This window comes from Pistacia vera, unplaced genomic scaffold, assembly GCF_008641045.1.
Source record: "Pistacia vera cultivar Batoury unplaced genomic scaffold, PisVer_v2 Contig197, whole genome shotgun sequence".
Classification (NCBI taxonomy): Eukaryota; Viridiplantae; Streptophyta; class Magnoliopsida; order Sapindales; family Anacardiaceae; genus Pistacia; species Pistacia vera.
In genome coordinates this window covers 385,853-398,165 of record NW_022195998.1, presented here as the reverse complement: position 1 = coordinate 398,165, position 12,313 = coordinate 385,853, and the positions used below count along the sequence as shown (strand labels likewise).

The 12,313-nt window shown below is 33.9% G+C and overlaps 3 protein-coding genes across 5 annotated transcripts; 1 reads left to right on the top strand and 2 right to left on the bottom strand.

Moving 5' to 3' along the window:
* Positions 1-3,498: 3,498 nt before the first annotated feature.
* On the top strand, positions 3,499-4,353 carry LOC116128068. Its single transcript, XM_031413739.1, has 2 exons — positions 3,499-3,642; positions 3,740-4,353. The coding sequence occupies exons 1-2, from the start codon at positions 3,583-3,585 to the stop codon at positions 4,349-4,351; spliced, it is 672 nt and encodes a 223-aa protein (XP_031269599.1). The 5' UTR covers positions 3,499-3,582; the 3' UTR covers positions 4,352-4,353.
* Positions 4,354-5,447: 1,094 nt separating this feature from the next.
* LOC116128069 lies at positions 5,448-6,452 on the bottom strand. The gene is made up of 2 exons (XM_031413740.1): positions 6,243-6,452; positions 5,448-6,147 (listed from the first exon to the last, which is right to left on the bottom strand). The coding sequence occupies exons 1-2, from the start codon at positions 6,297-6,299 to the stop codon at positions 5,533-5,535; spliced, it is 672 nt and encodes a 223-aa protein (XP_031269600.1). The 5' UTR covers positions 6,300-6,452; the 3' UTR covers positions 5,448-5,532.
* A 1,899-nt stretch (positions 6,453-8,351) lies between these two features.
* LOC116128189 lies at positions 8,352-11,980 on the bottom strand. 3 transcript variants are annotated; one of them, XM_031413887.1, is made up of 7 exons: positions 11,869-11,980; positions 10,436-10,845; positions 10,176-10,339; positions 10,024-10,104; positions 9,599-9,674; positions 9,426-9,509; positions 8,352-8,809 (listed from the first exon to the last, which is right to left on the bottom strand). In XM_031413887.1, exons 2-7 carry the CDS (start codon positions 10,812-10,814, stop codon positions 8,646-8,648), a joined length of 948 nt encoding a protein of 315 aa, XP_031269747.1. In that variant the 5' UTR covers positions 10,815-10,845; positions 11,869-11,980; the 3' UTR covers positions 8,352-8,645. The 3 variants fall into 3 exon arrangements, with proteins under 3 accessions (XP_031269747.1, XP_031269748.1, XP_031269749.1); XM_031413888.1 differs by having other exon boundaries at positions 10,436-10,832; positions 11,869-11,956; XM_031413889.1 differs by having other exon boundaries at positions 8,667-8,865.
* Between the last annotated feature and the right edge of the window lie 333 nt (positions 11,981-12,313).

Here is a 12,313-nt window from a genome sequence, read left to right as displayed (position 1 = left end):
AATAGTAAGGTTTATGATTTTATAATTTAATATCGTTGGCCACATTTAATCAATGGGGTTTGAACTTTTCGGTTTTTTTTCTTGATGTCATCAACTTTTGTTTAGTGTATAAATATTATAATATGGCACAGCAGACAAAGTTGGGTACTTTATTGAAAGGGACGGCCAATTTTTATTGTTTTCGAATATGAGGTACATGAAGGCATCATTTTCTCAATTTGTTATTCAATTATTTCTCTCTGTTTCAGTGACATAATAAGATTGGCATTAGCCCAGAAGGACCTCGTCACCTCTACCAACTTGTTTACACCCAGGGTTTCAAAAAAACAATAATATTATATTTACATAAAAATCTTACATAAATTTTTATATAAAATAAGATGACAAAAAATAATAAAAAAACTAAACAAAAAATTAAATTTATTATAATCATTTTTTTATTTATTTTGTGTTACAATATTTTGTATAAAAATCTTTGTAAGATTTATTTTTAAGTATAGTATTACTCTTCAAAAAATTATCTAGAAAATTAGTCTGGATTCCTCTGAAAGGTTCATAATATTCATGAGAAATACACAAATATCCTTTAACATAACTTTCGTCTGTTTATTGTTTTATGTTTCAAAAATATATTGATGCGCATACTTATACCTAAACCATATTCTCTCTGTTTGTTTAATGAATTTATGAGTTTATTTATTTGAAATATTTTTGAGTTTCTTCTACAAATTGATAACCATTGACTTAGGGTAACAGTCATAATCATTCTTATCTATACGCAACATAATTAATGACACAACTTGTTCCCTGATAAGAATTAAAAAAAATGTTGAATAAACTTTAGACAGAAATGAGTCTTTTGTCAGCTACCAAGTTTGTCTGGATTGGTTATTCCAATTAATGCTTATATCACATTCATCGTTTTACATTATTTTTCATCTTTTTGAAAGTGTAGTACAGGTTACTATTTGATTTATTCAATGTACGGCTGTGGGTTGTAGATTATTGAAAGGAATATAATAGGTACACTGTACACTAATGGATGTGTAATCACCCATGCTTATCCTATCAATCAACAATAAAAATACATTAATTATCAAAACCCTGTCGAGTTTGACTTTTTCGTCCCCATTTTTTAATATTTGGAGAGGTAAAAGATAATTGAATAACAAAGTGTTGAGTCTGTTGACACTTGATTAACCCACACAGCCACTAATTAACAATTGAGTTCAATCATTTAATAGCAGAATTAGTTCAAGGTTGGATGACAGATTGATTTTGTTAATTGCTATTATAATCAATCTGGGTCCCTAAACAGTTGTCCGTACTAAAGTGGTGGGAAAAGGCAGTTGGTAATACAAATATTAAGCTTGGATTTCCAACTAATTTTTAGGGCCAGCGGCATATGCTTACCCAAATTTGGTAAAATGACAGATTGATATTCAAAAAGTTTTAAAATGATAAACAGGTACTTTTCGTTAGTGAAAAGACTAGAATACCATTTGAGAAATATCAGTCTATTTTTTTAATTACTTTTAGACCCCTTAAGTTTATTAATTCTATCAAATACCCTCAAAAAAAAAGTTTAAAAATTAACAAAAATACCCCCACTCACCCATACTTGCCAGATTCCGACGGCCACCACCATAAATGACCAGTAATTCACCGATCTGGTCTTTTTCGGCCATATCTGTGATGGATCTGGCCGGAAAAGGCTAGATTGGTGAACTATCGACCATTTTCGATGGTGGCGTAGACCGTTGTGATAGATTCCAGCTACCACCGGCGGTGGCCGTTGGAATCTAGCAAGTATGGGTGGGTGGGGGTATTTTTGTTCATTTTTAAACTTTTTTCTGGGGGTATTTGATGAAATTAATAAACTTAAGGAGTCTAAAAGTAATTAAAAAAATAGACTAATATTTCTCAAAGGGCATTCGAGTCTTTTCACTAAGGAATGTACCTATCGTTTTGAAACCTTTTGAGTATCAATCTGTCGTTTCGTCAAACCTTGGGTAGGTGTAAGTGGTTTCCCCTAATTTTTATTACAACTTGTTTAACGCAAATCTGTGGGAGCAAGCCAAAGACCATGTACATATATGTTGTTGCAACTTGTCTTGTCTTAACTATAATTTTTTTTTTTCATTGAGATGCCATTGACTCTTTAAAATTGGCTTTTTTTCTATTCGTGTCTATCACTACATGGCCCATGTATAGCGACATCCATCTGCTGTCATGACATTGATGATGTGTTAACCGTAGCCTTACAGATACTGTAATGATCAGCAGATTTTTCAGTTAAATTATATAAAAAACAATATCAAGGATTTCGATTATATAACCGAAAACAATGGAAGGTTTTTAGAATTCTGTGAGTAGTACACAGTAGACAGGTAAAATCACAATCAAAAGTGGAATTCCAGTACCCTTTTTTTTCCTTCTCAAAAGTACAAACTTCGATCCGTGTGTAACTAATTTCTGATAGGAATGTCAGAAATGAGCCGCAGCTTCTTCCAAGAACGAGAAATACCCATAATACATGAAGTATGCTGATATTGAGTTCTGGACTGAATTGATCCATATTCAACCCACCCCGAAAATTATTAAGATCAAAACAAGTTCTACCAGATTAAAATCTTGTTCTTTATTCCATTAATTATTATTAACAAGAGTTTTCAGTGAACGGTAGTAGTTGCTATCTAGCTGAACTAGTATTAGAGCATCTTTAATAGTATTTTTTATTTTAAAGAGATTATTTGGTATAAATAAAAAATATTTTATTAATTCTTAAATATAAAGAATAAAATCTTTATTCGAATTTAATGAATTTTTTAAATTTAATGAAGATGTTCTTTATTTTCAAGAACATGAGAAAGAATTAATAAATAAAATGCATAAAAACTTGTAATTTATTAATTAAAATTAGAATAGAGAGTGAAATTTGACTTTTTAGATGTGGAGAGTCAAACTTATTCTTTAATTTATATTCAAAAAATAAAAAGTATGTTTGACTCTTATTTTTATGAATAAACTTTTTATAATAAAATGTTTATTCATAAAAATAAGAGTTCAACAGACTCTTTATTCTTTAAATATAAATTAAAGAGCGAGTCTGACTCTCCACATCTAAAAAGTCAAATTTTATTCTTTATCTTAATTTTAAATAATAAATTATAAATTTTTATACATTTTATTTATAATTTATCTCTTTTATTAAATTTATTTATTGAAAAAATATATTCTCTTCATCAAAGTTTAAAGAGTTTATTAAATTTAAATAAAAAATTTATCCTTTATATTTAAAAATCAATAAAGATAAAATATGCTCATTAAAGATGATCTTAGCTTCCTTAAAAGAATATAATTTTTTGTCTATTATATACAGCATAAAAGTCTATCCCACACGTTGTCATTGCGCAACCAAATGTCAACGATTTGTACAAAACAAAACGTAACTGCTCACTCTCAATAGCCTTTAAAAGGAAACAGGCAACACCACAACTACCCACGAAACCCCATTCACTTTCACATCAAATCTATGCCATTTCCGATAATAATACTCTCTAAATTTTCTACATAATCACGATGAAGCTTGTTTGGTCTCCAGAAACCGCCTCTAAAGCTTACATAGACACAGTAAAATCAGTGAGTTATTTTTATTCTCCATCTATTAATTTTAATTTCAGTGACTTAATCTCTATTATACTAGAAGAGATTAGTTAACTTGGAATCATTTTTGCAGTGTGAAAATTTCAAAGAATCCAGCGTAGCCGAACTCCTCTCAGCCATGGCTGCTGGTTGGAACGCAAAGTTGATTGTCGAAGCCTGGTCCTGCGGCGGTCCAATACCAACCAGTATCGGCCTAGCTGTAGCCGCTCGTCACACCTGTGCACGACACGTGTGCGTAGTACCCGATGAACGTTCAAGATTAGCGTATGTTAAAGGCATGTACGAATCAGGCATATCAGCAACAGAAGTGATAGTACGAGAAGCAGAAGAGGCGATGGCGGAACTGGTGGGTGTAGATTTCTTGGTGGTTGATTGTAAGCGTAAAGATTTTGGTAGGGTTTTGAGGTTTGCAAAGTTTAGTAATAAAGGGGCCGTTTTAGTTTGCAAAAATGCATGTCAAAGGAGTTGTGGTAGCAGTAATATTTCTGGGTTAAGATGGAACGTGGTTCTGGAGAGAGGGTTACGTGTCGTACGATCGGTGTTCTTGCCGGTAGGTCAAGGATTAGACATGGCTCACGTAGGGAGTAATGTCCGGGGAGAGAATTTAAAGAAGAGTCCTACTCGTAGCCGTTGGATCAAGCATATTGATCAACGATCGGGTGAGGAGCATTTGTTTCGAGGATAATTTTGAGCTGAAGTTGACTGAGTATATTTTTGGCCAAGTTTGAAAATTTTTTCTACATCCCTGTACGTAGTCAATATCAGAGGAGGTAATTGATATTTTCCTTTTTGTAATTCAGGGGCTCTCAATCTCCATAGTTCAAGGCTTCAAGCCTCTTCTATGGCAGGAATTTTAGTATGAGTAATGTAAATATTTGCACACTTAATAAAAATTATTTGTGTTTGTATCAGTTAATTTCTTGCAGACTTTCTTATTTTTGGTTTGGGATCACGTTGGGCCAGTTTTTTAAGTATTCTAGAATGAAGGTAGTTTTTCAAAATTATATATATATATTGGTGACTGAAGGTGTTCGGATCAGTTTGCATATACCTCAATTAATTATTCGAAACCTTGAAGTTAACGATCAGATAAACTTCCAACGATCATCCCTATAAACATCCAAGGGTAATTAAACTTATGACATTTTGATTAATACATCTAAGAGTCTCTATTTGATTGCCCAGACACGCAGAAGTGGTTTAATATATATTTTTTAACACTATAAAAGCTTTAAAAATGAGATATCTATTTCATATTTTTCAATAATTACACCATAAAACCAATAGAGTAGTGCTCGATTGATAGCAAATACAATAAAAGAATACAATTTCCTCAAAATTTATAAAAAAAAATATATATTTTTTAAATTTTAATAAAGTGTATATTCAATCAAATGTGTACTTAAAGCTTTTTTTTTTTTTTTTTTTAATTAAATAGTCATATCCGTTTTGCTAAATAATGTTGGGCTCGCCACTAGACCCAATGGGTTACATTTGGATTCGGACACTTTGCCATACAGGCTTGCGACAATTCCAAAGGCCCACACAACGATGGGTAATTGTGCTTTGATATATAGTGAACAGAAAGGTGAATGCAAGAATACCATGAATACTATTGGTTTAGAACTAGTTAATTTGATTCTACCTGTGTGCTAATTGAACGATTCTCTTGTACCCATCAAATAGGAAATGAGTAATAAAATATATACAGAACATCTAGCTTCTTTAAAAAGAAAAAAAAAAAAATTAGAGCCAGACGAACATGCTGAGAATTACCAAAAACATTGTATCCTCTCTAACCTACATCTGATTAAACCTAGAAACAATGTGAGAAATTAAGGCAAATATTTTCTTTCAAAGGGCACTTTAAGCTCGAATCACTCTTGGATGATGGCTTGAGGTGATCCTGAAAACATGCTCCTCACCTGTGCATGTATCAACCGTAACAACCCAACGACTCCTTTTTCTTCCTTTATTGACTTCCCCATCGCCATTCCCATCACCAACCTTCGGAAATGCGGTTGTTTTAGTAACAAGCAGACCATTCCCAATGGGTAAAAACTGGGTATTAAATTCACTCCATGATCCTTTATGCAGGGCATTGTACCCTACAATAACTCCCCCTCCATGCTTTGTACTCTCTTGTGCGGCTCTAAATATTCCTTTATGAACATCACTGTTGCAATCAATAAGCACAAAATCTGCACCTCTGTACTCGTTTACTAATAGGTTTTGTGCGTCCCCAACGTCAAATTCAATGGAATTTGCGTAAGGGCCGAGAGCATTTTTGGAAGAATGAATGATGTCAAGTCCATGTAAAATACACACTACGCGACCGCCAGTCTGATGTGCTGCTGCAACTAGAGCTAGCGTAGTGGATACAGCAACGCTAGAGCATGCCAACACCATGAGTTGTGCATTATTTCCAGCTGCAAGAGCGGATATGAACTCGGCAACATCAGGCTCCTTGCCTCTTTTACCCTACAAAATGAAACAGAAAAGTTATATATGAGGATCAGTTAATAACAACCAAAAAGAAAAAAATACTTTAAACTTTAACAAGAGAGATTTCTTACCATTTTAAGAGCTTGGAGATAAGCTCTGGTAGCATTTTCAGAAGACCAACAAGCCATATATATCTTGTGTGGTTTTCACTTCTTTTTTTGGAGTAGTTTTACTGTTGATAAACAGGCCTTAGTTTGTTGTAGAGCTGAGGGGAAGAGAAGAGAACCCTGATATATAACGAAGAGAGATGCCACCTAGGCCTCTTTGCATTAAATTATTTGCATGCAAGCAACTGAGGAAGGTTTCAATTGAAAAGATTCTGCCATTACAACTGGCAAGTTTGAATAAGATGTTAGAAATTAAAAAAGCTTTGACAGAAACAGGTTAACCATCTACTCGTTTAATAATGTTTTTACGTAAATTAAGTTGTTTGTTAAATCCTTGTTTACTTTGGTCTTCAAGAGATTGCATGGACAATAAACGCAGAGAAATTAATGAGTTAATAGATCAATCATTTTCATCAATGGTTACAAGTATACATTTTGTTGATTAAGGTGGTGAGCAAATTATTAAGCGCCCACGGAATCCATATTTGATCACATGCACGTGCCGGCCAAATAAAAATAATGCTCATAAAGAACATTCATGTGCTTGCGATTTAGTTCTGACCAGAAGAATTAAAATTAAAGAAGATCGTGATTCCATTTCAATGGTTATTAATTTCTCTATAGCCATGAAACTTCTTATGTGCAGTTTCCAACTTAATTAATTACATGAGATTGATTTTATATTTATATACGTAATACCATTAAAGTTTTTCATTAAAAAAAAAAAAAGAAACCCACTTGCGATATATTTAGTGTATAAATGAGAAAAAGTTTGGAAAGCTTACGGCGTGGTTAATGAAAATGTTTGATCTAAACCATGTAGTATATTGCAAAATTAACTCAAAAGTACGTAGCTAATTGGAAGCTGCGATGGAACATGTCGCCAACTAGTACCACGAGCAACCCTGCTCTAAACCGAAAGCCAAGCCTTGCCTTGACAATTTAAAAATTATTCTTATCTCCATCACCTTCCTCGATGGAACTTCCCATTTGAAGTACTTGGTAATTGGTATTTGTTTAATGGCAAATATGTATCCACCATTCCCAAAATATTCACAAATATTAGCTGTAATGTTCTCGACTAGGTGACCAAAACTATCTATTAAAGTTAACAACGTAACAGAGTGTAGACATTTTCACAAATTTCTCCGAGACAAGCAAAACAGTGCCCATGTTCGTTCAAGCAGAAGGACAATAAGCTTTAATGATACAGTAAACCAGTCCACAGCGACCAAGGTTTGAGAAACATGATGCAACACTCTTCTCTCTCTTGAAGTTACATAGTGATTAGTTATAAATAATGGGATGATGACCTAACCTTTAATCCAAGAGTCAATTAAGCATAATTATGTATTTCTTAAGTTGGAGGTTGAAGTAGATAATAAAACCAACATTAAAACTATTTCTTTGGGCCCCAACATTAAAGACAGGATAGGGCAGAAGATGTGTAAGACAAACTAAACACTAGAATAAGGAGCATGATTGCTTGTTTGGCCTAACAACCAACACAGAGATCCAAGTCCGATCACATTGCTTTGCACGCATACACCTTGATATCCACAGCCTACCCTCAGTAATATAAATTGTTTTTTCTGGTTTCTCTTTCATCTTAGGATTCTTGTAAATGGGTTCCTCCGTGTCTGGTTTTATCTCTTTTTTTAAGGAATTGTTGTTTCTGATTAAAGTTTTGTGGCCATTCTATGATAGAGAAGTTTCAAAAAGTGCATTTAGCAATACCAAAAGTCAGATATTTGGTGGAAAAATAAATAGTTGACATCAAAAAGCCACTAAAACGACGCAGAGGAGGCATGACTCTATATCTTATAATTAGTCGATGCAAAAGGGAAAAAAAATCGAAGTATAGTAATGTTCTTTCGTTTTCACCGATTTTGGGAATTATAGTGAGACATACTTTGAAGTGATTCAGTCAAACCGACCCATGTTACCGAGTTTCGACACAACTCAATTCTCCTCAGAAACACAAGGGTATGCATTTGAATTTTGATACTACCATACCGTCCTTTTCAGCTTTTTATGTTCTAAATATTAGTACAAGTGCATAATGCCAACACAAAGACAAAGAAAAATAGTACTTGTTTATTCCTCTCAAATTTTGTCATCAAGACTAAGGGGAATAAAAGACAGAAATGGTACGACAACAAACACCACCACAAAGCACAATCATCAGCTCATTTTCTTATCCCAAAGGCAATAGACACATTGTTACAGAGCACAATAAACAGAAGTTTTAAACGATCTCGAGCAGACATACAACAGATCCTAATAACAATGGTAGACTCTTGGGAAAAACGAATGCCATGCCAAGTACTAACTACATACAGATGATAACTACTAGAGACGCTTGAATCATTCTATATTAATTCTAACAACCTTCTTAGTTCTGCCAGCAGAAGTAGTACTACTGGCTTCCTTATTTGCCATCATTTCTCCAGCACTTCGGGCTCCCCTAGTGGATGGAAGCATCCAGCCACCCCAAGTTGCCTTCCCACTTTGGTCATCACTGCTTGAACCTACATTGCCATTGGACGCAGAAGTTTCAATCAAACAAAGTATATGCCACGTGATGCTGAAAAACATTTGAATTTGTTAATTGTATAGCACATAAAGAGATTAAGAACATAGAACCATGATGTTGGTAATAATTTAAAAACGGAAATAAAAATTCTTTGTTGACAAAATTATATAATAATGTCAAGAAAGCAATTAATTCTTGAGAGTTACAACCTGTCACAATTAAAAAAGAAAAAAAAAGCAGCAGCAAAAGGAGCAAAACATAAGTCATTTTTTCTAGTACAAATATGTAATAAATTTAATTATCCCTTGTTCACATCACTGTCTAAAGCTATGTCCCTATCACATGCAATGGGATCCTTACACTCCAGAATCTAACAAGAGCAAGAAGAAAGCAACAAAGCCTACTTGACAGAACTACTGCATGGAAACAATCCAACAAGTATTCAGCTAATGAGCTAAAAAAATTCCTCATTTTCAATCAAGGAAATATTCCATCCAAGGTAAATGACTAGCAACCAGCAACACAGACATACACACAGACACAAGAAAACAACAAAATATAAAAACAAGATGAACATAAACCATAACAGTAAGGAGATAAAACAATGTTACCTGCATTATGATGCCTATTAAATCCATCATTCCAACCAGGTTTTGCATTCCCTCTCCAAGATTCTTCAAAACCAGCAAGCTCATCTGCAAAAAGAATTACAGTATAATACTTCTGTCGGTGCACATATTCCTCATACTGGTTCAAATAATGACAATGGACAGAAGCAACAGACCTTCATTCAAATTGTGTAGAGTTTGCACTGCATCCACCTTACCATCTGCATTAAGCTTCCTTGTAACAGAATGGCCCTGCACCAGCAACGTGACCACCTCAATCATCACTAAAACTATACGGTCAAAATTCTGTAAGAATAATGAAATGTATTTCTTTGTTCCTGGATGTCAGTTAAGTACTCTTTAGATCATAAAGTAGAAGCAAAATATTTAGTCCTGAAACCAAATCTATGTGTGATAAAGAATTAACATTAGACTCTATCCAATGAAAGTATAGTGAAGTGTGAAACAGATGGTTCGCAGCAACAATAAATCTAAAGACTTAAATGAATCAGCTCTGACATGAAAATTCCAACTAATAAACTGCAAACACTAGTGCAGTGGAAGCTGGAGAAACAGTGCAGGACTTTGTAACTGCACCCACCTTATCATGAATCCCTTTAGAAATCCTATGTGTTGCTTGACCCGTTGTTGTATCCGCTTCTTTGCTCTCCTCGAGAACCATCTGATACACAATCAAAACATTAGAGCCAGAAAATCAAATAATAAATCAACTATCACTGAAAAGATTCTTACACCATCGTTGCCAGCCCTTCTTGTTCTTGTAGAAGTGTAATATGCTCCATCGACACCTCCATATGTAACTCTGCAAGTCTGAAAACTAGAACTGTGAGCCTGAGACTGCGTCCCTTCCACCTTGTTGTGATGGTTTATATGATTCACACTCTTACTCTTCCTCTCTATTAGATCAACACATCATTAGTTATGGATTTATAGTCATTTATACCCAAAAGCAAAGATAAAGAAGAGTTAATAGAACATTAAAGTTTAGTTACCATCAGCATCAACATCATCTGGATGCTCGACAAAAGGTTCTTTGCTTGAACCAGAACGTATTTTATGATTATCTTTCTCATCCCCAGAACCTATATCTTCTTCTTTTTCTCCCTCTTCATCAGAATTTAGTTCTTCAATGACTATTCCCTTTGCTTCATTGGTCTGTGGAGCATTCCTGGATGAAGTTCTTTGACCAAACATGCTAGGTTCAGAAAATCCGAAAGGACGAGTAAAGAACGGATCATCAAATGGATCCCTTCCTCGAAACAGGCTCGGCATCATACTCCTGTGGGATCCAAAACCACCAAAACCTTGGAAAATAGCAAATGGGTCACCCATATCAAAGAGACCATTTCTACCTTCTCTTTCCCTCTGCATTTTGTATTGCTATTTCCCCTAGAAGAACAGACTGCATTAGAAGAAGATTTCCTTTTAGGATTACTATTAAAATAATAACTTACAGCTTTTATGATAAAAAGACATATCAAGGGAATCACCCAGATCATCTTATCTACGGGAAGAAAAAGAGCCAAATATATTTACATTATCAACCACAACTTCGATTCTCAATTGTTCTCAAGAAATCCATGAGAAATCGTCCCAAACAAAACCTTCAGATTATCAAATAAAGAATCAACTGTAAAGAAAACCAAGATAATTCTGGTAGTTTACCGTGAAAGTTTTTTCATGCGTCTCACATGCAGAAAATTGAGATTAAAAAGGAAAAATAACAATTCAATATAAGTCTTCCAAATAACGAAACAATCTTCAGGAAATTCCTTATTTTTTTCAGACACGACTCGTAGTTTAGGCCCCTTCATTTGTTTTATATGAAAATTTAAGATATCTATCATAATCAATAAGATTGCTGATGACATGAAACAACATTGATTAAACAGTACATGGAATTTAGTCGTTACAAGAGAAAGCAAGGCAGACAGTTACTCCATGTGCCCTAGTTGGTTGGTTTTTGACGAACCAAAAAATAATAATTAAATATTTCAGAGTCGTCCTTCATGCTCTGTTGCTGATAGGTAGCGTAAAAATGCAGCATGAAATGAAATTTAAAAATATTTGGAATTCGAATAATCATAGACAGCGATTATCAAACTGAAAAACTAAACTTCGAAGACAAGAGAAAAAAATTCCCAGTAAATTTAACGTCTTTTGAGCCATGTTTGATTGCCGAGAAAATATCGCAAATGAAAACAAAACCGGAATTTCGATAATTAAAGTGTATGAAAAAATAATTTCAAGATCATCAAGAACATAGTTCCTCCGAAAAACCAAGACGGAGGCGGCAAAATACAGGATGAACCATAATTAATAACTATTTAAAAAATATATTCCAGATCCACAAGCGACGATTATTATCAGCATTCGACAACAGAATTACGACGCCAAAAAGTATGAGAAAGGAAGAGAGACATACCTGATGAAATGAATTAGAAAAGAGATGATCGCGAGTGACAGAGAAAAAACCAGAGAATGGCTTCTGCTTTTTCTGCGATAACAATCAAATATAAATAGCGAGGAATTAAAAAAAGGGGAGAATATTTGAGAACGTGACACGTACTCAATGCAAATTAAGCTAGAATGTTCCCCCGATACTTCGTCCTTCCTCGTCATATTTCCGTTTCCAAGTTTCAAACTCTTAGCATGTGTTGATCACGTGATACTTAATTCAGAACGACTTACACATATCCAAGGTTTGTCGTAATGATAAATTAGTATTTAAAAGGTTTTGAATGATAAATAGGTACCGTCCGTCATGTTCTGTTAGTGATTTCTGTTTATTAATAGTGAAAAGACTAACATGCCCTTAAAAGTTTGAATTTTAGTTTTTTATAAATTTAAAAATTTAAAAATTTCTAAAA

Bases quoted from the DNA above. Each gene is read 5' to 3' on its own strand.
- LOC116128068 (XM_031413739.1), top strand. From the start codon at position 3,583: ATGAAGCTTGTTTGGTCTCCAGAAACCGCCTCTAAAGCTTACATAGAC. The intron at 3,643-3,739 runs GTGAGTTATTTT...TCATTTTTGCAG, and splicing joins ACATAGACACAGTAAAATCA to TGTGAAAATTTCAAAGAATC.
- LOC116128069 (XM_031413740.1), bottom strand. From the start codon at position 6,299: ATGGCTTGTTGGTCTTCTGAAAATGCTACCAGAGCTTATCTCCAAGCT. The intron at 6,148-6,242 runs GTAAGAAATCTC...TTCATTTTGTAG, and splicing joins ATCTCCAAGCTCTTAAAATG to GGTAAAAGAGGCAAGGAGCC.
- LOC116128189 (XM_031413887.1), bottom strand. From the start codon at position 10,814: ATGCAGAGGGAAAGAGAAGGTAGAAATGGTCTCTTTGATATGGGTGAC. The intron at 9,675-10,023 runs GTGGGTGCAGTT...TTGCTGGTGCAG, and splicing joins CTAAAGGGATTCATGATAAG to GGCCATTCTGTTACAAGGAA. The intron at 9,510-9,598 runs GTCTGTTGCTTC...TTCTTTTTGCAG, and splicing joins TCTACACAATTTGAATGAAG to ATGAGCTTGCTGGTTTTGAA.